The 26,825-nt window shown below is 35.8% G+C and overlaps 1 protein-coding gene across 1 annotated transcript in view; it reads left to right on the top strand.

The window, feature by feature from the left end:
• Positions 1-6,144: 6,144 nt before the first annotated feature.
• The window catches only part of LOC145242764 (uncharacterized), a 59,552-nt gene continuing 38,871 nt past the window's right edge, over positions 6,145-26,825 (top strand). The window contains exons 1-3 of the mRNA XM_080105903.1: positions 6,145-6,564; positions 17,129-17,169; positions 19,045-23,432. Coding sequence (XP_079962029.1) covers positions 21,277-23,432 — 2,156 coding nt within the window. The 5' untranslated portion in view covers positions 6,145-6,564; positions 17,129-17,169; positions 19,045-21,276. The remainder of the gene's footprint in view (positions 6,565-17,128; positions 17,170-19,044; positions 23,433-26,825) is intronic.

The following is a 26,825-nucleotide window of genomic DNA, read 5'->3' as shown; positions in this document are numbered from 1 at the left end:
AAAATAATAATGAAGGCATCCGGATCTGTGGAGATTACAAACAAACAGTAAACCGGGCATTACCATGTGACTATTACCCTTTTCCTCGGACAGAAGATATATTTGCTACTTTGAAAGGGGGTCAAAAATTTAGCAAGCTCGACTTGAGCCATGCCTATCAGCAGCTGGAATTGGATGCAGAAACCCAGGAACTGCTAACAGTAAACACTCACCAAGGATTATACCAGCCCACCAGACTACAATTTGGGGTACACAGTGCTACAGGGATTTTTCAAAGGGAGATGGACAAAAGATTGAAGAACATTCCTTTTTGCAAGGTGCGTGTGGATGACATCCTGGTTTCAGGTAGTGATGACAGTAGTCATCTGAAGAATTTATACAGTGTATTTGCTGCTCTAGATAAGGCCGGATTAAAATTAAAGAGAAGTAAGTGCAAGTTTCTCCTTCCTGAAGTGACATATCTGGGTTTCAGAATTAGTAAGGAAGGCATAGCGCCTCTTCCAGACAAAGTAGCCGCCATGACAGAGGCACCTCGACCACAAAACATCACAGAATTAAGAGCCTACCTAGGGGCACTTAACTATTATCATAGTCATTTGCCAAACTTATCAACTATACTTGAACCGCTTCACAACTTAATGAGGAAGGGTGCTCCCTGGGTATGGGGTGCTGGACAAACCAGGGCTTTTGAAGAAACAAATAAAATGCTGTGTTCTGCACCTCTTTTAACTCATTTTGATCCATCTAGACCGATTCTGGTGCAAGTAGATGCTTCTCCCTATGGACTGGGAGCTGTAATGGCTCACAAAATGGAAGATGGAAGGGAGAAACCAGTATGCTACGTATCACGAACGCTGTCTGAGGCAGAACGGAATTATGCGCACATTGAGAAGGAGGGGCTGGCCCTAGTCTTTGCGGTGAAAAAGTTACACCAATATCTGTATGGGAATAATTTTACGTTGTTCACTGACCACAAACCGTTATTGGGGTTGTTTGCTGAAAACAAGCCGATCCCTTCTCTTGCTGCTGCCAGAGTTCAACGCTGGGCCATATTTCTGGCTGCCTATAATTACAGGTTGGAGTATCGTGCCGGGTCCCTTAATGGAAATGCAGATTGCCTCAGTCGTCTTCCAATCAGTGTGCAGGAGCAAGATGTCACACCTAATTCTAACAGGATACACATGATGAACTTGGTTGATGCTCCAGTGACTGTGGCGGCAGTGAGATTGGAGACAAGAAGAGACCCTACTTTGAGTCGGGTGTACGAATACATCCTGAATGGCTGGAGTAGGTGTATTCCAGACACGGCAATGAAGCCCTACTTCAACAAACGGACAGAGTTGACATGTGAAGATGGTACCGTATTATGGGGGAGTAGAGTAGTAATTCCGGCTATACTCAGAACAAAAGTGTTGCAGCAATTACATCAAACACACATAGGGATCGTGCGAATGAAGGCCCTTGCTCGCAGCTATGTGTGGTGGCCAAATCTTGATGTAGATATTGAGAGAGCCGGTAAAGCTTGTGGAACCTGCATACATTATCAAAGCAACCCCGGCAAGGCTCCCATTCATTGCTGGGAATATCCAAGTTCACCATGGGAGAGAATCCACTTAGATTATGCTGGTACATTTTTGGGGCACATGTTTTTGATAGTAGTGGATGCTCATTCAAAGTGGACTGAAGTTTGCATTACAAAATCATCTTCTGCTATGGCCACAATTGAAAAATTGAGAGGGATCTTCGCAACTCATGGACTACCGGTATTAATTGTGAGTGACAACGGTCCCTGTTTTACAAGTGAAGAATTCAAAGCATTCATGAATGCTAATGGAATTCGGCACATTTTCACAGCTCCTTACCATCCTTCCTCGAATGGACTAGCAGAACGCAGTATACGCACCTTCAAGGAAGCGCTTAAAAGGATGAATACAGACGGCAAGGCAACACTTGAAACCAAGGTGAACCGATTTTTATTCACTTATAGGATAACTCCAAACTCATCAACTGGGGTTTCTCCTGCCGAGCTGATGTTCAAACGGCAGTTACGAACAGCGTTTCATTTGGCAAAGCCAGACACGTACAAGGCTATGGATGTAAAAAATAAAATGGAAAGGGGGAGCAAGGTAATGGTGCCGCTCCGTGAATTTGAAGTAGCCGATCCTGTGCTTGTGCGTAACTATGGATCTACTCAGCGATGGATTGAAGGTACCATTACCAGACAGTTGGGAGCAGTGAATTTTGAAGTGGAAACCGGTTAGTAAGGAGGCATGTGGACCAGCTTGTGAAACTCTCATCACCAGTAGCAGTGGAACTTACGCCTGAGATACAAGCTGATAATGCTGCAAAGAATCTTGAGAGTTTCGGCACACCTGAAGCTTCCAGCACACCCGACAGTCCTGAGGAAAGTTTAATACCTGAGAGCAGGCATATGGAAGAGGTTGCAGAGACTCCAGCAGTGGTAGAAAAATCGACATCACCACCCTCTCGCAAGTCAGGGCGTATTCGGAGACCACCAAAAAAATTTGAAGACTATGTTCGTGATCCAGAGTAAGATTGAAGGGATGTAATATATTGGACAGGATTATCTCCCTTGCACTTCAATGAACTACCACTAGAGGGCGCGACAGTCTTAAAATCTGTTCTTTTTGTAAATAAAAGGACCGGGAGACGATCTTTCCCTACGAGACGTACCGTCTGCCGATCTATCTATAATGTTATTTTGTCTTGTGCATTTTTATTCATTATGCATTGTTAATGTTGATATACTTCAGTGAGTAAATTAATTATTTACTTTTTAATAGACACTTGAAAATGGGGGGGGGGCTTGAATTAAAAAAAAAAACGTTTGTCTAAAATATTATATTCGGTTAATTGGAAAGAGCATAAAATTTCACATTGACCCTGAAAATATCGTAAAAATTGAATCAATAGAAAATTTTTTTTATAGATTTTTAAAGTTTAAAAATTGAAAAATACTGAGCTCGTAAAATTCAATTAATTTCATTACTGTTTTTTAAAAAATAAAAAAAAATATTTCTATTACTTTTAAAACAACTTTATTAGTTTATTTTGGAAGTATAATCCATAAAGAAAATAAACAACCCACTTTTAAAAGAGAAATTACGAGTTTTTTTTATATTTTATTCGCAGTTTCGTGTTAGGGGTGTCAAAAATTCCTACAAAAATCCTGATACACCTAAGGAATCACGCTATAAGCACCCATATCCGATTGACAACCACACTCAGACAGGCTTACACTCCCTTTTTATACCCTCTTTTTTTCTTGTAAACTTGAAATTCACGACCAAGTCCATCCAAATTAATGTTCCTGTGGGAGAGCTACGTAAAAGTGACGATAACCAATTAATAGATAGATAATAAATAAACATATAGTAAAGTCGAACAATATTTTGGTGACAATTCTACTTGTTCCTATTTACAATGGGACAGAGTTAGACACCAGGGTCGTTTTTTAATGTGGAGAAAAGGAACAAAAAATAAAAATTGTCTCAGTCGTGAAGGATTTCTCCTCCACTAACAGAGACAAAAAATTGAAATGTAGCATCTGAAGAACAGATACTACACTTTGAGGTATTTATTTGCTCCCCCACCGAGCAAATTAGGCACAAGGCCGATTTTTAATGTGAGGAGTGAAGGGGAAATGGGGACCAGCTCCCCGGGGAGTAGGGGAACTGGATAGTGACAATTGGTATGAAGGGTTGCACCTACATTGACCAAGGTCTTATATGTGGGGTCGCCCCCACATATGGTCTTTGCTTGCAGTATCTGCCAGAACAGATACTACACTTTGATTTTGTTGGGTTTATTTGCTTCCCCACTGAGCAAATTAGGCACAAGGCCGTTTTTTAATGTGGAGAGAGAGGAAGGGGGAGGGAAAGGGGGATCCAGCTCCCGAGAGGTGGGAAATGGGAGCTGGATAGTAACTGTGGTCTGTAGGGTGATCCCTACATTGACCAAGTTCAGATATGTGGGGTTACCCCCACATATGGTCTTTGCTAGTCATAGCTAGTCTTTGCTTGCAGCATCTGTCGGAACAGATACTACACTTTTTATTTATTTGCTTCCCCACTGAGCAAATTAGGCAGGAGGCCGTTTTTTAATGTGGAGATAGGGGGAAGGGGGGAGGGAAAGGGGGATCCAGCTCCCGAGAGGAGGGAAGTGGGAGCTGGATTAGAAACTGTTGGTGTGAAGGGTTGCCCCTTCAGTGACCAAGGTCAGATATATGGGGTTACCCCCACATATGGTCTTTGCTAGTCATAGCTGGTCTGTGCTAGTCTTAGCTTTGCAGCATCTGCCGGAACAGATGGTATTTATTTGCTCCTCCACCGAGCAAATTAGGCACAAGGCCGATTTTTAATGTGAGGAGTGAAGAGAGGGGGAAGGGAAAAAGGGGACCAGCTCCCGAGAGGTGGGAAATGGGAGCTGGTTAAAGGTCAGGCATGTGGGGTTGCCTCCACATCTGGTCTTTGCTAGTCATAGCTAGTCATAGCTTGCAGTATCTGCCGGAACAGATGGTATTTATTTGCTCCCCCACTGAGCAAATTAGGCACAAGGCCGTTTTTAATGTGAGGTAAAAACCAGCTCCCCTAAAAGTAGGCAAAAAGGGGGCACTCTGGTTACCAAAAATAATAATTGTCCCAGTATAGAGGGTTTCCCCTCCATTGACTGGTACAAATTATCTTAAGTGCAGCATCTGCCGGAACAGATGGTATTTATTTGCTCCCCCACTGAGCAAATTAGGCACAAGGCCGTTTTTAATGTGAGGTAAAAACCAGCTCCCCTAAAAGTAGGCAAAAAGGGGGCACTCTGGTTACCAAAAATAATAATTGTCCCAGTATAGAGGGTTTCCCCTCCATTGACTGGTACAAATTATCTTAAGTGCAGCATCTGCCGGAACAGATGGTATTTATTTGCTCCCCCACTGAGCAAATTAGGCACAAGGCCGTTTTTAATGTGAGGTAAAAACCAGCTCCCCTAAAAGGGGTCACTCTGGTTACCAAAAATAATAATTGTCCCAGTATAGAGGGTCTCCCCTCCATTGACTGGTACAAATCATCCCAAGTGCAGCATCTGCCGGAACAGATGGTATTTATTTGCTCCCCCACCGAGCAAATTAGGCACAAGGCCGATTTTTAATGTGAGGAGTGAAGGGAGGGGGAAGGGAAAAAGGGGACCAGTTCCCGAGAAGTGGGAAATGGGAGCTGGTTAATGGTCAGGCATGTGGTCTTTGCTAGTCATAGCTAGTCATAGCTAGTCATAGCTTACAGTATCTGCCGGAACAGATACTACACTTTGATCTTGTCCCGAAGGCCACGGAATGTAGCTATTTACAATGCCTCCCCACGGGACAGAGTTAGACACCAGGGTCGTTTTTTAACGTGGAGAAAAAGAACAAAAATAAAAATTGTCTCAGTCGTGAAGGATTTCTCCTCCACTGACAGAGAACAAGAAATTGAAGTGCGGCTACACTTTGATCTGGACCCTAAGGCCACGGAATGTAGTATGACAATTCTACTTTTTTTTTTTTTTTTTACGACGTGCCCCACCCCACCCGACCCCATCGTATTATAAACACCTCAACCTCCACATGTTATACCAGAACGGCTTTCGGAATAAACGCCCCTCAACCTCGAAAGCCGTTCTTAACATGGGGAGGTTGGGGGGGGGTTATTCCGAAAGCCGTTTGTAACATGAGGAGGTCAGAGTGTTTATAATATGATGGGGCAGTTGGGGCACGTCGTAAAAATTTACCGTTTTTTTCATCCTCCTTTTATTTTCTTGTGAACACTACACAAGTCGCCTAAATTTATTTTTTAACGGTACAAAAAAAAAAAAAAAATAATCATATTTCCATTTGTAGTAAAATTGCTAGACATTGAATAAGTTAATAAAATAAATAGAAACAGATTTTTTGTTATTTAAGACTTAAATAAGGTTTTTCATATTTCTGTTGTGTAAAAAAAAAAAAAAAAGAAACTACGATTAAGAATAATAAAATTGTTTAAATATTTTTTTCTTAAAAAACAAAAGCTGAAGGCTAAATTTAACCGGTGTTTTCAGAAAAATTCCCTTGCCTAAAACATTTCCAGTTGTATCTTTATTTGGAACTTTTAATTGAAAAAAGTTATTCCAATATCTCCCAAATATTGTATTATCTTAGTAATTACCTACACAATTTAAAAGTCGTTACTAAATGGAATAGCCACTTCATCTAATTTGAGCTCTGTATTAAAATTTATCGTGAAGAACTTTCCGAAAATGGTTTTGTCCGTAAAATCGTCTCCCTTGCCTGTTTATTTTTATTTTTTTTACTTTCTTTTATGTACCAAGTCGGTACCGAAATTCTACTTGAAAATCAAAAAAAAAAAAAGAAAAAAAAGAAAAAAGAAAAGCATGTCTATATTTTAGGGGATTTGCCTCTAAACGTCTTTGGGTTTCATTTCAACTTAAAAATGTTCCAACCAGTGGAGATCCATCTCCACTCGAAGAGTTTCCATTTGCTTCTTGCCGAAAAGCCAGTTTTGACGTTTATTTTTCCAGGTAAAATAAAAACGAGAGAACTTTTTGTGCATGCATATATATATATATATATATATATATATATATAATTTAAAATTGTCCAAACAGTTAAGAAACAATTGTAACACATAACAAAATACCTAATAAGATGTTCTCGTTTTTGTCTTGATGTTTGCGAAAGTAATATATATATATATATATATATATATATATATATATATATATATATATATCTTGAACTAAAAAAATATAAGCAATTATTATGTAAATCTATTTCCGTTTTTACAATTCTAAAGTCTAAAGAATTTCAAAACCTTCATCTCATTAGAAATGAACTAAACTATCTAGTTATTAGTTCCCCAAGTCCTCCTGCTTTTTTTCTTTAAAATTTGGAGCTTTGTTTCTGCTCTTTTTTGCTTATTTTCTGTAAAACTAAATTTTCAATGATAATCATTTAATATCTAAATATCCATATATATCTCCGTGTTACCCCGGACATTTTTTTTTTTTTTTAGTTTTAATTTTTAGATACCTTCTGCACGTTACACAATGTTCTATTTTATTATTATTATTTATTTTTTTTGTTTTGTTTAGAAAGGATTTATAAGTTAAATTCGACATTTCCAATTAAATTGTTAGGTGAAAGTACAGAATAGTTAAAGCCTCTGGGGTTGTTTACTGTACACAAAGATTCGAAAACGTTTTCAAAAAACAAATAAATGTTATCAAAGGCAAGATAAGTTACTTTTCTACCCAACTTAATAACTTTTTAATGTTTTTATTTAATGTAACATGTTTATCCAGTTCGACAAACATACAGTGTTTACCGATGTGTTGGAAAATTCAAAATGGCACCGAACTCTATGCTGAACACGGTACGTTTGGGAAAATGAGTTAAAAATAAAAAAATATACAAAATACTGTTAGAAACTAGCGCAATATATATTACCGTGACATACACTGACATATATTCGGTGGGTTTTTAACAGTATGTGGTATAGTTTCTTATTTTAAACTCATTTTCACGAACTTACCGTGTTTAGCAGAGAGTTCAGCGCCATTTTGAATTTTCCAACGCATCATCGGTAAATACTGGATGTTTTTCGAGCTGAATAAACATTTTACATTAAAAAAAAAAAAAATACCAGTTAGGTTGAAAAGTAACTTATCTTACCTTTGATAACATTTATTTGTTATATATTTGCTTTTTCACAACTTTTTCGAATTTATGTGAACAAAATACGGTTAAAAAAACGCCGAATATATGTCAATCTATGTCACGGTTACATTTATTGAGCGAGTTTTAACAGTATTTTATCCAGTTTTTTATTTATAACATCTTTTACGAAACTTACCGTGTTAAAGAGAGAGTCAGACGCCATCTTGAATTTTCCAATACATACATCGGTAAACACTGTATGTTTTTCGAGCTGAATAAACATGTTACATTGAATAAAAACACGAAAAATATATCCAGTTAGGTAGAAAAGTAACTCATCTAACATCTTGTCTCTGGTAATATTTATTTGTTATATATTTGTTTTTTGACAACTTTTTCGAATCTATGTGTACAGTAATACAAACCCGTATTTTTTGTAAATTCCTGACAATGTTTTTTTATTCTATTTGAAAAATTAATTTCAAAAAAGAAAAAGAAAAATTATATTTGTACACGTAAAAAGAGAGTTATAACGAAAAATGTTTGCACAGTGGCATTCGTGTGCTGACAAAGTCAGCTGGATTTTGAAGTTAAATAAATTCATTGTAAAAAATCTTTTGAAAGATAAATATTAGTTTTCTGGGTTTATTTCAAAGATAATTAGTAAAGTAAAGTCCTAAGATATTGAATTAAAAAAAAAAAAAAACCTTGTTTGTACAAAAAAAAAAAAATAGCTTGATTAGCCCCCAAAAGCAAGAGATTCTGGCTTCACACTAACGCCAAAACAAAACTAAGTCGTCTAAGAATGGATTCTACAAAAACCCAAAATGTCAGAAAGTCAAAAGGCTATCTGAAAATGGCATCAACTAATTTTGTTAAGGTAATGTTTTAATCTCTATTTCTAAAATGATTATATGTAAATAGATAGCACCCAAAACGGTGTTATGAACTTTTGTTACCGTGCTATTTTAAAATAGTATTTTAAAGTTTTTTTTTTACATGATAGTCACCACTTATCAAGGCCCAGAAGCCACTCGGGGATAAGGGTTATTGCGTGTACAGTAATCAATGGGATAATATCGTAGTAATCGTTAGTGATGGAGATTTGATAAAGTGTCTTACTTAAGGGGGCGGTTTATCAGGAATTTATGTTGGACTTGAAGACATCCAAGTTGTAGTCAGGTAGGAAACAGGCAAACAGAAGAGAGTTCCACAGGCGTGCACTTCTAAGAAAGAAGCTTTGTTCATGGAATCTACATTTTGATTTAGGCACAGATAAAGAATGGGGAAAATTATTGACAGTGGTTTCAGCTAGACGGGTGTTTTTTATGAAAGATTGGCGAGGGGGGATCAGAGATTGAAGCTCAGATGAGCACTTGCCATGGAAATAATGATAAAACAAGGACAGACTTGCAACATTTCTTCTGTGGGAGAGAGGTTGCAGGGAAGAGAAAAGGGCATCTCCCACTAAGCCATGAAGTCTATTTTGTACTCTGTCAAGGCATGATAGGCTGTTTTTAGCAGCTCCTGTCCATATGTGGCAGCAGTACTCCATCCTTGGACGTACTTGGCTTTTATATAGGTAGAGAATTGCATCAGCAGTGATATATTTTCTGGAGCAGTAGAAGGATCCTATCATTTTTCCAGCAACCTTGGCAACAGACCTGATGTACGTGTTCCATTTCAGGTAAGAAGTAAAGGTCAATCCCAGAAGCTTATCAAAACATGGAGCATCCCCTAGATGAGAGCCATCCATTTCAATTGATGCCAGATGGGGATCAGAGCGTTGATGATGTAAAGATAGGAGCTTGATTTTAGATGCATTAAAAGTAACCAGCCACCTCTTCCCCCACCGTACCACGTGCTCAAGATCAGAGGAGAGAGAATTAGAACTTTGTCATTTATGGCCTTTGATGTGTTGCCATAGATGGTCGTATCCTCAGCATAAATGTCAATGAATGATTTAAGTATGTGTTTTGGAAGATCATTAATGTAGATCAAGAAGAGAGTTGGGCCCAGGATTGACCCCCTGAGGGACTCCAGCATTAATACTGTGGGCCTCTGATTTCTGCCCATCAATCACTACTCTTATGAGCCTATCAGAGAGAAATAATTTAATAATTGAGAAAACATTTCCAGTTATACCATAGCTGGAAATCTTGTGAAATAGGCCTTTATGCCATACCTTATCGAAGGCCTTTGAGTTATAATCAGGATTCGGTTCTGGGGTTTGGGAAGGAGTGTCACTCTCTCGACAACAGCACGTTTCTGCCCTCTTCTTTTCCAATCGACCACACCTGGCCTCTTGCCACCAATGTCACACCGCACAATCCGAACGTCAGCAATACGAAATTCTTTTCAAGAGAAGATGTCCATGACTCTTTTCTCTCTCCTCCCCCAGGGAATTTTTCCCAGCTTTTATATCCTCCTATCTAGAAAAAAAAAGGAAGAGACAAGAAAAAAATATAGCTTCTCCCATCATGCTCTGCCTTCCCAAGATGCCCTTTGCGTATACAAATGCGCTGACCATCCTTTTCTTCTTCTTTCCCAAAGAGCGATGCAGATACGCCCGGTATGTTTCTTTTTTTTTTTTTTTTTTTTTCTTTTCTTTTCTAACCATATACCCCACATGTCAAGAGCAATTGCCCTAGAAAGGAAGCCTTTGTCGAGAGATTCACTAATCCTATGAGATATAACTGTTAGCACATCTGCTGTAGATCTAACAGAACGGAAATCAAATTGCATGTCACTAAGAAGGTTATTTATGCTGAGGTGGTTGACTACTACTTTATTTAATATGGATTCCAGCAACTTACTCATGACACACAGGAGACTTATTGGTCTGTACTGAGAGGGAGATGACTTATCACCTGAATTCTTAAATACAGGGCATACTAATGAGGTTTTCCAGGGTGTTGGGAAGCACTTCTCCTTAAGGCAACGCTTAAACAGTTTTGTAAGTATGGGGGTAAGTTCTGGTTGAAGCTTTTTCAACACTATAATTGGAATGCCATCAGGGCCAGTTGCTTTACTGGAATCAAGGTTCTTGATTAGCTTGGCGACCTCACACACAGATATTTGTATGTTGTATAGCGTGTTGTCTGTTATAGGAGGAAATACGAGGAGTTGATGACCTTCGTCGCATAGGGTAGAATTAGCTGCAAAGTTCTTGGCAAATAGTTTGGTCTTGTCTGATGCTGACAAGATGACCTCAGGTCCATTGATGATGGTTGGAATAGAACGCACGCTTCTGTTCAGGATCCTGTTTGCTATTTGCCAAAACTGGTGGGAACCAAGCTGCTACTCAGCTACTTTGGATTTAACGGACTGAGCATAAAGCTCTCTTGCATTTTTTTTACTCTTTTACAGTAATTGCTGGCAGTCCTGAAGGCAGCTTTAGTCTCAGTGCATCTATTACGTTGGTAGCTATGGAAAAAGTGATTTCTGTGCGCGTTGGCAGCAGCACATTTTTGGGAAAACCATGGCTGGCTGTTAGGTTTTTGTTGAAATTTTTTTGGATGGTATGAATCGGTCTATGCCTATAATTAACCATTCAGTCAGGTCTGATACCATAGAGGACACATCCTTTTTAAACATGGAGCTCAGAGGTAGATCAGGTATAAATGTACGGAAGCTATCCCAGTCAGTTATAAAGTATCGATATACAGTACGGTGGCGAGGTACATCTGAAGACTTATTACATTTCATTTTTATCTTAACTGATACAACTGAGTGGTCGAAAGATCCCAGAGAAGATAGAACGGAACATGAACATAGCTATGGGGAAGTTATGAGAAAAAGGTCTAGAAGGCTTGCGTACTGACTGTCTCGGGCACACAGGTGGGTTCATGAACAATCTGGAAGAGGTCATAAGCAATGACGAAATCATGACAGAACCTCCCCTCATCATCTGTCTTGTTCGAGTGGGTCAGCCATTCCACATTGTAGACATTGAAGTCACCACAAATGTGAATATTAGCCGAAGGATGAGCAGACAGGATCTGGTCAATTTTCTCAGATATACTCTTAAATTGAATTGGAACCGAATGAAAGCTAAAAGATAGTTTAGTGTAAGATTCAAATTCTGTCGAAGTATCCAGCAAATAAACAGAAAAGTTTGTGTGTGTATATATATATATATATATATATATATATATATATATATATATATATATATATAAGAATTTATTGTGCTTATGCAGAGAAGTTACTATACTGTTTTTTGGTCCTCCAACAAAAGGAGGGTGGACCTATAAATTCACCCTTGTCCGTGCATCTGTCCACACTTTTCTCAATAATTACACCTTGGAATTTTTTGAAATTTTGCACAAACATTCATCATGATATGAGTAAAAAAAGTAACAGAACGGATTTTCCGGGAAAACTCCGGTTGCCCCTTTAGGGGTGCCTTTCATGTTAAAATGGCTAAAATTGACACTTTTGTGCTTATTAAAAAAAAATTGATGCCTTGGATTTTTATAAAACTTTCTGAAAAGTTGTAACTAACTGATTTCTATATAATTTTGTTTGTCTATACTTCGCGATAACTCTCGGATGTGCCCCAGCGTTTTTTTTAGGGCTAATAAAAACACTCCATTTTTGGGACTATTTTATCATATTTATCCAAAATTTTCTGTGTATGTCTATTTAGTAGTTTTGCAAGGTGCTGAAGTCAAATTTAAATAAATTGGGGACTTTTTGGGCTAAATGGGGAGGGGGAGGGGCAAATGATGGACTTAGTCATTTCTTTTTCTTGCATGGTGCAGAACTCAACTTTACATATGTTAAGGCCTAAAACTGCACTGTTTGTTAATTTTTGCTAGGATATGATGTCCCCTGGAGACTTATCGGGGAGAAGGGGTGTAACTGCTGAAATTAGTAACTTTTTTTATGCCTCGTTTACTGTGCATTCATGGAGGACCATGCATGGTTCACTTGTTTTAATAATATTTTAAAATTAAATTCAAGTTTTTTGATATCTTTTTAGTACTTTACCATACTGAAATAATAACATTATTTAGAAAGCCATTCTTAACATGGGGAAGGTGTTTTGTAACTATTCTGTACTTCCACTTAACAGTTTCACATAAAAAAGATAATGTACAACTTTAATTTTATTTGAAAATACTATTTAAAAAAAATAGTGCGGTAACATAAGTGCATAAGCAATACTTTTTGTTAAGTGAAAGTAAAGAATAGTAGAAAACGCCCTCCTCATGTTAAGAATGGCTTTCTAAATAATGTTATTATTTCAGCATGGTAACTTCTCTGCATAAGTACCAGTTTTAAAAGTTTGTTTTCTTTTATTCTATTTTGAAATATATACAGCATAATCACTAATCACGTTTGACACACCGGTTCCCGTCCGATCACCAAAGTTAAGCAACAATGAGCCTGGCCAGTATCCGATAGGTGACCATTTGGGACTTCCAGGTGCTGTATGTGCTCTCCGCTTATATCGGTATTGTTTCCAGTCGTCCTGCACTTCTCCTTGCTACTGGACTCAAGCAGTGCCGATTCGGGAGAGGTGTGGTTGGGATTGCGCAACCTTTGCCTCACAATTAGATGCACAGCCGCCCCTACAGGGGGTATCCTTTGTCTTTCGAGACTGAACGGAGACATCGCTTGTGAAAAAAAGTATAATAAAAATAATCAATAACAAAATGTGTAAGTTACTTTGAGGCGAGAAATACTTAGACATGAAATGTTTACCTTACTGATCCTTTTGTAAAAAAAAGAGTGTGTGAGATAAGATTTAAGAAAACAACTTGGCCTTTTGGCGATTAACCAAGTGTAGTATCTGTTCTGATACTATACTTCACCTTTTAAATCCTTCTAAACTGAGACAGTTTTTATTTTTGTTCCTATCCAGAGTGCTCTTTTTGTGGAACTGAATTTTCCCCATATTAAAAACCAACCTTGTGTCTAACTCTGCCCTTGTGGGGAGGCAAGTGAATAGAAACATTTTTGGGTGGGGAATTAATTATTTAGAGTTTTGTGCATAGAAAACCTCCATTATTAAAATTGATGAAACGAAACGCAAAGTTAAAGAACAATTCAAAGACACGTTTGTTCTTCAGTTGTTGAGCTGTCAAAAAAAAAAATAAAATAAAATAAAAAAAGGATTTAATCCAATAAACGAAAAAAAAAAAGGGATTTAGCAGAGAAGCCAATAAACAACAAAAAAAAAAGAATGGGTTAAACAATTCAACTGTATAACAAACTAGCAAGACCCATGTACCAGCTTTGCCCGGTGGAAGTATGTCACAAAGCCAGAAAACATTCTTTAAAGCCCCCCATTTTTTCTCCTGTGTTCAGTTTTCCTTGGGGATTGGTATCATTGCAAGACTGTGTCTGCTGTTTTTTCTATGTTCCTTTGATTTAGTCTTTCTTTGGCACCTCACCCAGTGTCTCTTGCTTCCGCATGCAGAGCACTCATCATTGTATATTGGGCACTGTCGAGGCTTGTGGCTTGTATTACAGTTTCCACACATCTCGCTTCGGTTTAAGTTATATATTCTTTCTGCTTTCAACATTCCTAGCTGATTATTTCTGATGGTAAGGGCTTCGTACTTCCGACGTTTGGTTAGTACATCTGTTTGTTACAGAGTTCTTTCTGGAAAACGTCATATGGTGTTGAAAATATCTTCGGTGGGAGTGTGTTGCTGGATGCTCCGGAATCGATTTTCATGTGGTGTGTTTTACATTTCAGGTGGGGTGGTCTGATATTCAGGGTCATGTAGGCTTCGTTACAGGGTTTCTTCATTATACTATCCATGCATTTAGCACTGGTAGTTAAGAAGTGGAAATGCTGTAAGTAATCGTTTTCATTACTTCCAATATTTATGTGGTCAATGTTTTCCTTTTATCTCCTGTGTTCAGTCCTCCTTGGAGTTAGGTGCAGGTGGTTGCAAAACTTGCTCCTGTGTCTGCTTTTCTATTTGTGTTCCCTTGATTTATTTATTTTTTGCATCACCTTGCCTAATGTCCCTTGCTTCCACATACAGAGCACTCATCACTGTATGTTGGGCACTGTTGAGATTTGTGGCTGGTATCGCAATTCCTGCACTTCCTGTTTTGGTTAATGCTATATATTCTTTTTGCTTTCGGCATTCTGAGCTGGTTCAGCTGGTTCAAGCTGTTCATTTTTAGCAATAAGGGTTTCGTATTTCTGGCCTTCAGTACGTTGGCTATGCTGTAGCCTTTTCGTTTGTTGTAGAGCTTGTCCCCAAAAGCATATGATGTTGAGAATAGGATGAGCTCTAAAAGTCTCTTGCTCATCTCCTCATCTCTGCAATCACATTTTTTGTGCCAATGTTCTATTTCATGTAATGATGTCGTCTAATGATTCATTTAGCTTTTGACGGTATCGCATAAGGTGGAATCGGTGGATCCTAAAATCGACATTCACTCTAAGCTTTCAAAAAGAAGTTCCATTGGTGCTCGGATGATTTCTTTTGTTGATCAGTGAAGCCACTAGCATTTAAGCATCTTAGGTCTTGGTTCTCTAAATTTTCCAGGCTTGTTTTGTTTTGTGGGTTATTTCTTCATTTTACCATCTTTTGCAAAATTTCTGAAGGATTATCTTGGATTCCTCTTTAGTTTCTCCCCGGTGGATTTTATCAGTTTTTCTGTTCTAACAGAACAAAGCCGACCCTGACCAAGTACATTAGTGATCTCAACTGTTGACTTAAATCGTTTTAGTGCTATCCACACCAACATTTAGTTTACATTTAAGGTCTTCACAATGTCTTCTGCAGACTTTCCGGAGTTGAATAGCTCTACAATGGCAATTCATTTCACTCAATCATGTGGCATATTGCCAAAAATAATCTTCAAGTTAAACTTTATCCATATATACTCATGAAAAAGATAAAAATTCATGAAAATTCATTAAATGTAGATATTAGATTGAGAAGAAGTTCTTGCAGAATTTTTATTTTTGATTTCAAACGATGTATTTTCAAATAAGTTTTTGTTAAAATACTTTATATATCATTTATAAGAGCATTTTTTGCTCTGTCTAACCGTTTAAATTACAATCATTTTAAAACAATTATGTCTTCTTTTCAAAATCTTGAATACAAGATGGAAACAAAAGCAAATTTGCACAATTTGCTTATTTCAGTTTAAGCTAGGCCAAAAAACTGCAGAAACAGCTTGCGATATCAACAAAGAATTTGGCCCAGGAACGCACAGCATAATGATAGTTTAAGAAATTTCATGGCGACGACGAGCGTCGTGAAGATGATGAGCGTAGTGGTCGTCCATCAGATGTTGACAACAATCAAGTAAGTGCCTTAGCTGAAGTCAGTCCATGCACAGCTGTTCAAGAACTTGTTTCTGAATTAGACGTAACATATACAATGATTTCCAATCATTTGAGAAAGATTGTAAAGGCAAATAAATTTGATAAATGGGTGCCTCACAAATTGAATGACAACCAAAAGAAACGCCATTATGAAATATCATCTTCCTTCCTTTTACGTAACAAGAACGGCCCGTTTCTCGACCAAGTTGTAACTTGCGATGAAAAGTGGGTTCTTTACAACAACTGACAGTGCTCAGCTCGGTGGTTAGATGCTGACAAAGCTCTATGATACTATTCAAAGCCAGAGTTGCACCAAAAGAAAGTCATGCTGACTGTTTGGTGGTCTACAACCGGTCTCATCCATTACAGTTTTTTGAATGCAGGCGAAACCAGGGTTTTCACAGATTTTAAAAATTCTTGGATTTCGACTTTTACCTTGCAAAGGCCTTATTTTTATGATTACCTTGAAAATTCTTGAAAATATGAAAAATGTCTTGAAAAATTCTTGAAAATGCTTTGAAAATTATATTCTTTATGTCCAGTAAAAGTTTGTGTTGCAGTATTAAAAATAAAATCGAAATAAATACTATTAAATTATTTTTTAAGTGTTAATAAAAATAAATAAAATTGAAATACATTGTTCTGAAATTGCATAGTTTTTTGTGGATGCAAGAGTTACGTCCCTTTGTCACAAAACTGCTTTTGGTAGGTTCGTGATAAAGATTCAAATCTCCATCTGTTTTTTTTATTTATTTATAATTTAATTTTTTTTGGGAGGGAGGAGGGAGGCACAAAGGGGTGAAGTAGTGGCAGCTTCCATAAATAAAATACTTTCCCTTTCTCTAATAAATACATTGTGCAGATGAGACGCTCCAAGGGCGACCCCCCCCACACACACACCCACTCCACCTCCCAAAAAATTGTGATAATTTAAAATTAGGCTGGCCAGACCAAAAAATGGACAAGATGGCCACCATCTTAGTTGGAAATCAAAAACCGTAAACAGAGTTAATATTTGAGATTAAAAGCACTTATTTGAAATCAAAATTTAAAATTCGGCAAGAACTTTCTTCTCAACCTAATCTCTATATTTAGTGAATTTTCATCTTTTTCAGGTGTATATAGATAAAGTTAAAAACACCGAAAAACTGGGCAGGTAAGTTGCAAAATAACTTTATATAGTAACATTTATTTGCTGTATACTTGATATTTTACCACTTTTTCGAATCGCTGTATATTGTAAAACAAACCCCAAATCTTGTTTTTCAAACTTGAATTTCGTCTGGAGAAGGCTTTGAAAAATCCTTGAAAATCTGTACGCACCCTGGAAACTATTACAACGGAGAAGTACTGTCAACAAATGGAAACTTCAACAACAACACACAACATTAGTCAACAGAAAAGGCCCAATTCTCCTCCATGACAATGCCCGACCGCATGTTGCTAAACTGACCCTGCAGAAATTAAATGAATTGGGCTACCAAAACTCTGCCGTACTCTCCAGATCTCTCACCTACCAACTACCAATTTTTCAAGCATCTTGACAACTTTCTGTGTAGAGAAATGAGATCAAAAACGCCTTCAGCGATTTCATCGCCACCAGAACACAAGATTTTTACGTTACTGGCATAAATACACTTGTTTTGCGTTGGCAAAAGTGTGTTGATTCTGATGGTGCTTATTTTTTGATCAATAAATTTTTGCGATACTGTAACAGTGGTATTATTTGCTCGATGTACTTAGTTGATGCTGCATGAATGGGAGTTTAGAAAAAAAATAACTCAAAATATATTCATACTTTGGTTTTCTTTTTTTGCAAAACTTAAAAGTTTGTTTTAGTTTTCTCTTATTTTATTTTTGATTACGATAATTTTTTGTTTTTTAATTCAATTTTTACCCCAAACAAGGCACAGTGCCACTTGGAAGTAGGGAGCTACTATCAGGAACATAAATTGCAGGGGTATTATGAAGGGAGATGAGTGGCAAGATGTTTGTTCAGTATTACACTTGAACTTCTGCATGTCAGTACAGTTGAGAAAGCAGAATCCCGGAAGCGAATTCCAAAGTTTATCAGTTCTGGGGAAGAAACTATTGGAGTAGAAGGCTTTCTTACACCTAGGGATCTCTACTCTGAAGGGGTGGGATTCAGCTGGTGTCCATGTCGAGGGGGTACAAGTGCTTGTAGTTCGTCAGAGCATTCACCATTAAAGTACTTGTAGAACAGGCAGAGGGATGCAATATTTTGTCGATGGGACAGAGGCTGAAGCTTAGATGACAGTTCAGGACCTATCAGCTCTTTTGAACCCTGTCAAGAAGTGAAAGATAAGTAGCAGATGCACCAGCCCAAACAACAGTACTCCATACATGGGCGAATGGTGGCCTTATAGAGGTATAGGATACTTTCAGGCATAAGTAGCTTTCTAGCACGGTAGAGAGAGCTCACCTTCTTCACAGCAGCCTTGGCAATGCTCTCAATGTATCTATTCCGGTTCATGTTCCCTGTAAACATTAGGCCGAGGAGTTTGAAGGAAGTACTTCCGGGTAATGTGTTCTTGGTCATTGCTATTGATGGTAGAGAAGGTTTCTTGAAATTATTGAAGGAAACAAGCTTAGTCTTGGCAGCATTAAATTAAATATGACCCTCTATTCTTGTCCCCATTTCACTACAGATTGGAGGTCATCCTCTAGTGTTTCGGTCATTTCCTTAGATGTGTATTCATTTTTTTTCCCTTCGTGCCTTCCATAGAGAGTGGTGTCATCAGGAAATATACTCATCTCAGAGACAATTTTATCAGGGAGGTCATTTATGAATGAATATTCAGAATAATAAAGGTCCAAGGATAGATTATTAATATTTTATTAATAGCAAAAATAACAATAAAAAAAAAAAAACTAATTCCATGTGTATTTATCAAAGTTACATATAGATGAGCCCATCTTGTTTGCAGCAGTCTTGTCAATGTCTTCAATGTATTGGTTGCAATTTGTTTCTTGTGAATATAATAGATCTCTTTTTTTTTTATCATTTCAGATTGCTGACATGTTTTTTATCTATGATGGAATTTTACAAACACATCTGCATTCAATGACAAACAGAAGTTGTTTGACAGAATCACGGGTGCTGGATAAAATTGTACTTTTCATATAAAAAATATATATACATTTTCTTTCATTTTTGCTAATCATCTGATAGTATCAAATCACATATACACAAATTCTTTTCTTATACATCAGTTTAACATTTTCTTTTTTTTTCTTTTGGTAATATTTTTTTTTGTCAGTTGGGTACTGAAATATATATAAATATATTTTATTTTATGCATATTATTGTAGAAATTTAATTTTAATTCAAACCACCGTTACCAACAACAGAAAACGTTCACTAGAATTTTTTAAATCTTTGTCTTGTCAATTAAGAGAGGGTTACAGAGGTAAGAGTAATAGACACTGTATGGAATAAGAGAAGGTGAGAGTGATTGACAGAAAGTAAATAATGCTGAATTAGAACAATTAAAGTTGATTGGGTTATTTTTAAATAACCCAATCCCATAACCAAGAAATATTTGGATGTGTACATTTTTTTGTATTATTAAAATATATAGAAAAAGATTCTTTAGGAAACACAGTAATCAAAAAATAGATTTGTAATTCCATTTAATTAGAAATTTTTATAAAATTAAAATTACAGGAATTAAGATTTTTCAAATTAAAAAGTTTAAAAAAATCTTACAGGAATTAATAAAATCAAATTTATTGTCAAAAAATAATAAAGTATGCAACAAGCCATGTAAAACAAAATATGTGCGCATCTATATATGCAGTTAGAAACTATTGAAATTTGATTGAGCTTAAATTATAGTATTAATTCATGTTTTAATTCAATTAAATTACAGCATTTATTCATTTTTTAATTCAATTAAACTACAGCATTTCATTTTTTAATTCAATTAAATTGCAGCATTTCATTTTTTAATTCAATTAAATTGCAGCATTTCATTTTTTAATTCAATTAAATTACAGTATTCATTTTTTAATTCAATAAAATTTCAGTATTTATTCATTTTTTAATTCACTTAAATTTCAGTATTCATTCATTTTTAATTCAATTAAATTACAATATTTATTCGTTTTTTAATTCAATTTAATGACAGTATTTATTCATTTTTTAATTTACCCCCCCCACCCAATAATAAATAGAAAAACAAAATGTAAATAAAAGAAATTGGAACAGGTGTACATTCTTCGTCAAAAAATGACAGGAAAAATTAGCTTTACTTGTGTTCATACAGGTATTCGTCTTTCTATAAAATGGCAGCTCAATTGGTGAAATTAAAATAAAGAGGAAAGTAAATCCTCAAACTGAAAAATTAAAACACAAAAGAAAGTATATATAGAAAGAAAAAAAAAATGTATCAATCGATATATAAAAAAAGTTTCATTATAAAAATAGAGTGAAAAATTTATTTGTTTCCGAATCCGTTAGAGGTTGCAGGGGGTTTGTTGGATTTGATTTCCCCTTTTCTCCTGAAACATTTGAAATGGTTTTGTTTGCTACATTTTTTTTATTCATTAAATTTCATGTAATGGGACGTATACATATTTATTAATATATACACACACACACACACACACACAGATAAATAGACATTGGTCTTTATTATAGAATGGAATATTTTTTTTGGTAAATTACAAAAAGCTTTATTACTATCGTTTTTTTAGGCTTTTATTTATTTATTTATTTATTTATTTTTTTTTTTCAGAATTCTTTTCATGGCAAACATCTAGCAATATTGTTTTTTCAGAGTAGTTTCGATTAAAACATAGCGCACTTAGCTGTTTTGGATTTTGCAAATCTCTGATATCCATTTATAAAAGTTTAAAAAAAATCTACAGGTTACTTTAGGAGCCGTAAACCTAGACATCTTTAAAAAATATATCCGTTCGTAGAAGCTACCTTGTATACTCTATTGTAATATACATCTATATATTATTTTATTCAATTTTGGTAACAAAATTACCATAAGTCACTACGATAAATTTACTGTTTCAGTCTTAAAAGACATTGTCAGGCAACAAGAGACCTTTGGTTTTATTCAAGGCCAGTCATTGAAATTGAGTGTTTTTTTAAATCTGGAATAAATATATATATATATATATATATATTTAATAGTAAAATGCTCATTATAGTATTTTAACTTTTATCATTAACAAATAAAATATAAAAGTTTTTTATAAAAGCTTTTTTTAAAAAAAACTCAACAAGATGTACCAGTCTATATACTCGGTGGGAAAACAGATTGCCGTCTATGACTCAAGCAATCATCATACTCCTACAATTGAAAACTGGAAAACAAACTCCTCCTCTTCTTCTTCTCCTCCTCCACCTCCTCCTACTACAACATCCACTCCTACTAACAGTGCAATCAAAGACGATAGGACGATTACATCAAGCCACCACCAACATGACGACCAGCATCATCAGAATGATAATTCCCATCAACATCATAGTTCTCATGATGTCTGTAGCCAGGGCAACAACGATGTCAGCATCCCTGCTGGAGAAGGCGCTAAGCCGTTTCGTTGTGAGATCTGCCGGAAAACCTTCTCAAGGAGAGCTAACCTAGTCAGCCATGAGCGTGAACACTCAACGGAGAGCTTTAAAAATCTCGCCTGCACTTTCTGCAACAAAGTTTTCAGCCAACGAGCACACCTTTTGAGCCATGAACGTATCCATACTGGTGAGCGTCCATTTCACTGCGGAGTATGTGCCAAATCGTTCAGCCAACGGGCGCATCTTCAGAATCATGAACGGATCCATTCAGGGATCAAGCCCTACACTTGCTATGTTTGCCAGAAATCTTTCAGCCAGAAGGCACATCTCACCTGCCATGAACGGATCCATACAGGGCTCAAACCATTTGTGTGTCACTGCGGTAAAGCTTTTGTACAGCGGGCTCATCTTACTATACACGAACGCACCCACTCTGGCTTGAAACCATACCACTGCGATAGCTGTGACAAGGAGTTTAGCCAGCGAGTTCACCTGGCCAACCACGAGTGCGCGAATAACGAACTGAAGACATACACCTGCTGCTTCTGCTCCAGGAGCTTCGATCAGAAATCCCAGTTGCAGGATCACGAAAAGACGCATTCGGTGTCGCCATCGAATGAATGTAAAGATTGCCCAAAACCGTTAAGCCCTTGCCCAGATTATAGAAAATGCGAAAGCGCATGCTGTTGTATGAGGACGTGCAATTGCAATTTATGCTGCAAGATGTTGACGTCTCCGAAAGCGCAAGTACAGGTACCGCCACCAGCTCGACTGCACGCTGTGAAACCTAGCAGTCGTAAAGCTGCGAATCAGTTTCACTCTTGCGAGATTTGCAAGAAAACATTCACACAAAAGGCTAATCTGAGTATTCATATGTTAATCCACTCCGGGCAAAAACCATACAAATGCGAAACGTGCGACCGCAGTTTTACACAGAGGGCCAATTTGAAGAAGCACATGTTTACACACTCGACCGACAAGCCGTTCCACTGCTCCGTCTGCAACAAAGGTTTCGCCCAGAAAGTTAACCAACAGAAACACCAACGATCGCACAGTCGCGAGGAGATAAGAGCTGCTGCAATTGCTGCCGCCGCAGCAGCAGTTGCACCCTCAGCTACAACTGTCGCATCGGTAACCGGCACAATAACAACAACCACAGCAACATCATTGTCGTCATCATCATCATTGTTATCACCTGCGGTTGGCGTGTCCGATAGCAGGCATCAACACTCGTCACGTTCTCAGCCGACCAACTCTTTGAAGCAATCCCAGCCTTCGTCTTCAGCATCATCTTTGCCTAGAAATAGTTCTACCATGAGTCGATTGGCTTCTACAACCTTATCGTCAGTAACCATGGCACCTGCTGCTGTTTCTTCATCTTTGGTGTCGATGCCAAGTTCGATGTCAAATGTCAATCCACCAATTTCACATCATTCAGCATCTTCATCACCCTCGTCATCTACCAGCCACCTAAGTCACTTGGACAACATCAGCAACCATAATAATAATCAGCATCATAATAATAATAGTAATAATAATAATCAACCTACATCATCACTTCCTCCTCCTGCTCCTCCTCCCACTTCTGCTTCTTCACCTCCTCTTCCCCCTCTTCCTGCTCCGCCACCCTCTTCCCATTCCCTCCGGCTGCAACCCATTGGTCTGTCCCCGTCATGGGTGAGTTCAGCCTGTGCCCACCAGGTGGAGGTACCTTCTTGGGAGAACAACTATGCCTGGTCTCGTGGTTTTGCTGTGGGACCGCGCTGGAGTCCTGGCTGGGCAAATTCACAGTCTCCGCTGTCTTGCAGTTCTCGCCCTGTCAAACAGACATCCAATCGATCACAGGCAGGTCAGCAGGCTGGAGTCATGTGACAAATTAAGGAGAACTTTCAATCCAAACAACATAAGCTAAAAGGGTCATGTGATTTGTCTGAGATGAAAAAGATCTTTCAGATACTTTCTAAAAATCCAATTTGAGAGATTTCATTTTTTGTTTGTTTTTTTTTCCCCCCCTATTTACACTAAGTTGAATTTAAACTCTGAAAATAAAATAAATAAAAAGTTGATTTTTAATTTTTAATAGACTAATTCTTGTAATTTTTAATTCGTGCTAAAACAGAGGCTTCAAATTTATAATTTTTATAGATTCAAGTTTGACTCCTTTGTACTTCTGATTTGTATTTTTTTTTTGTTCTTATTCAGAATATAACTTAATAAAAATAAAAATACAGAAAAATCTTTATGATATACGTACCTGTCACGGAATGAAAATGTCATATTCCAAAAATTATGTAAATTGATCAAGTAGTTTTTTTTTAAATAGAAAATCATTATTTTACTATTTATAGTATATTGTAGCTATTGCAATACTGATTTTAAAATATTGGTTGTTTTAATTGAGTTGTCTATTAAATATGGCAGATCAGGACACCCTGTTCTTGTTTCCTGATAAAATTTGATTCAATAGCCTTCTAACTCTTGCTTCCCTTATTTGAACTGATTTGATTTTTAATTAAAAAAAGGACTAGTTGGTCAGTTTACGTGGTTTTTGAAATATGACATTTTTGGTCCGTGATGGATACATCCATCATTGAGAGTTTTCTGTATTTCTTTTTTTTATAATTAGGTTGAATTCTGGACTTGCACCCTGTTTTCATATTTGAATTTGTCAACCATTTGTATTTGGTTTATATTTACTTGAGCCATTGTCCTTTTTGTTGTAGATTTATTAGAGCCTCTGTTTTACTTTCATATATTATTTTAAACCTTCTTCATTAGTTTTATTTAAGCTATTATACTTTCTTTTAAAGATTTAGTTAAGCCTCTATTTTAGTTTGATGCCTTAATTTGAGTCATTTTACATATTTTATAGATTAATTTGAGCCTCAGTTCTTTTTAAAATTATTTGAGCCTCTGTACTTAATTAGATTCATTTGAACCTTTTGTTCAAGATACACAAATTTAAAAAGTTTTTATTTTTATTTCTAATAAACTAATTTTAATTATGAATCAACCTGTGTTGAATCAGGCTTTAACTTTATAATATTTCTAGTTTAAATTTTCTTTGTCCTTTATACTTGTATCGATATAGTTTTTTTTTTTTCTTAGATTTATTTGAGCCAATATGTATTGTTTTTAGGATCTATTTGAGTCTTTGTACTTTGTTCATTTTTATACATGACAAACTTTACTTTGACCCTCAGATATTGGACGCCATTGACGTTCTATATTGTTGAACTAAATGTCATTTTTATATGAAGACTTTACCAATTCTGATGAAATTCTGAACTGATTACAGGATTTTTTTTTTGTTCCATCTGCTTGACAATGTTTCTCCACGTTTTTACCGTTCTTTATAAGCACTCAAAAGAACTCAATAAACAAAGTTCATAAAAAAAATATTTGAAATGGACAAAATTATTTCATAACTGTTTTTATGTTTCATAATTTTTCAGACAAGGATTTATTTTTAATGGAAATAGCTCTAGACAAAGCATGAAGCCACTTGATGTAAATAGCATAAGAATGCTACCTCAAGTTCGAAAATTAGCCAATGATAAATGTAAAATGATAGATTCTGACTGATAAAACGGACCTCAATCCCATTGAAAATCTTTGGGGATGGATGGCAAAAGAAGTGTTCAAGGATGGAACCAAGTATGATTCAATAAAGGAACTTTCTGATTCAGTTTTTAGTACATGGGATAAAATTCCTTCACAACTGATAAAAAACTTAGTCGCAAGCATACCGAAGAGAATTTTTTAAGTAATTCATGATAATGGAGGCTATACTAAATACTGAGACCCTTTTTAGTAATTTATAATTGACTTTTGTTAGATAAATTATATATTATATAATATATATATATATATAACATATATATATTTTTTAACATATATATATTATATAACATATATATTATATAAGACATATATATTTTGTAATATATATTATGGAATATATATTATATAATATATATATTATATAATATATATATTATATAATATATATATTATATAATATATATACATTATATAATACATATATATTATATAATATATATATAATATATATATATATTGTATAGTATAGAATATATATTATATAATATATATATTATATATATTATATATTTTATATATTATATATATTATATAATATATATATTATATAATATATATTATATAATATATATTATATAATATATATTATATAATATATATTATATAATATATATTATATAATATATATTATATAATATATATATATTATATAATATATATACTATATAATATATATATCATATAATATATACATATATATATATTATATATACAGTGATGATCATATTTATTGGCACGGTAAAATAAAAGTTAAATTTTGTCTAATAAATTCTAAAAAAGGGATTAAATTAAAGAAAATAACAAAGTATATTATGTATTTTTAACTGGCCTTTCCGATGCAGCAATCGGATTTTAGAAAAAATAAATAACAAAGGAACAACAAACATAATTGCAAAAAACCCTTGTTCAAAATTATTGGCACGGCTTTGTTTTTCTTTTAGTATCAGTATAATATCAATCAATTTCCGGTTTACGTGCTTTCTGAACTTTTTTATAGCCATATTATGCTTGTTTAACGCTAATTCAGTGAATAATTTTTTTCAGATAATTTTTAGATAGCGATTTATTTAAACTATTATAAGTGACTAAATTATAATTTTCAATCGCCATGGTTAAAACTAAGGAATACAGCGAAGACGTCAGGAAGCTTGTTGTAGCATGCCATACCAATGGGGAGGGCTATGATAAGATTTCAAAGAAGCTAAACCTTCCCAAATCCACTGTTAGAGCCATAATAAACAAGTTCAAATCGCAAGGCCACGTTATGAGTTTAGAGGGTAGAGGGAGAAAAAGGATTCTTTCCCCAAGAGATGAACGGAAAATTGTTCGACAAGTAAAACAAAACCCAAGAATCTCTGTTGGGGAGATTGTTGATGAACAGAGCACCTCTGGAGTGAATGTATCTCGACATACAGTTGGTAGAGTTTTGAAGAGAGCTGGTTTAAAAGCATGTCGTCCGAGAAAGACTCCCTTATTGAAGCCTATGCACCTGAAAGCAAGGCTAGCCTTTGCAAAACGTCATATTGATAAAGATGTTGCATTCTGGAAACGTGTTCTATGGACTGACGAAATGAAAATAGAGTTATTTGGCCATAATAAAGTGTCTTATATTTACAGAAAATCTGGCGAAGCTTTCC

This window comes from Euprymna scolopes, chromosome 21 (genome assembly GCF_053919585.1).
Source record: "Euprymna scolopes isolate OS-2025 chromosome 21, ASM5391958v1, whole genome shotgun sequence".
Classification (NCBI taxonomy): Eukaryota; Metazoa; Mollusca; class Cephalopoda; order Sepiida; family Sepiolidae; genus Euprymna; species Euprymna scolopes.
This window is presented reverse-complemented; position numbering and strand designations above follow the sequence as displayed.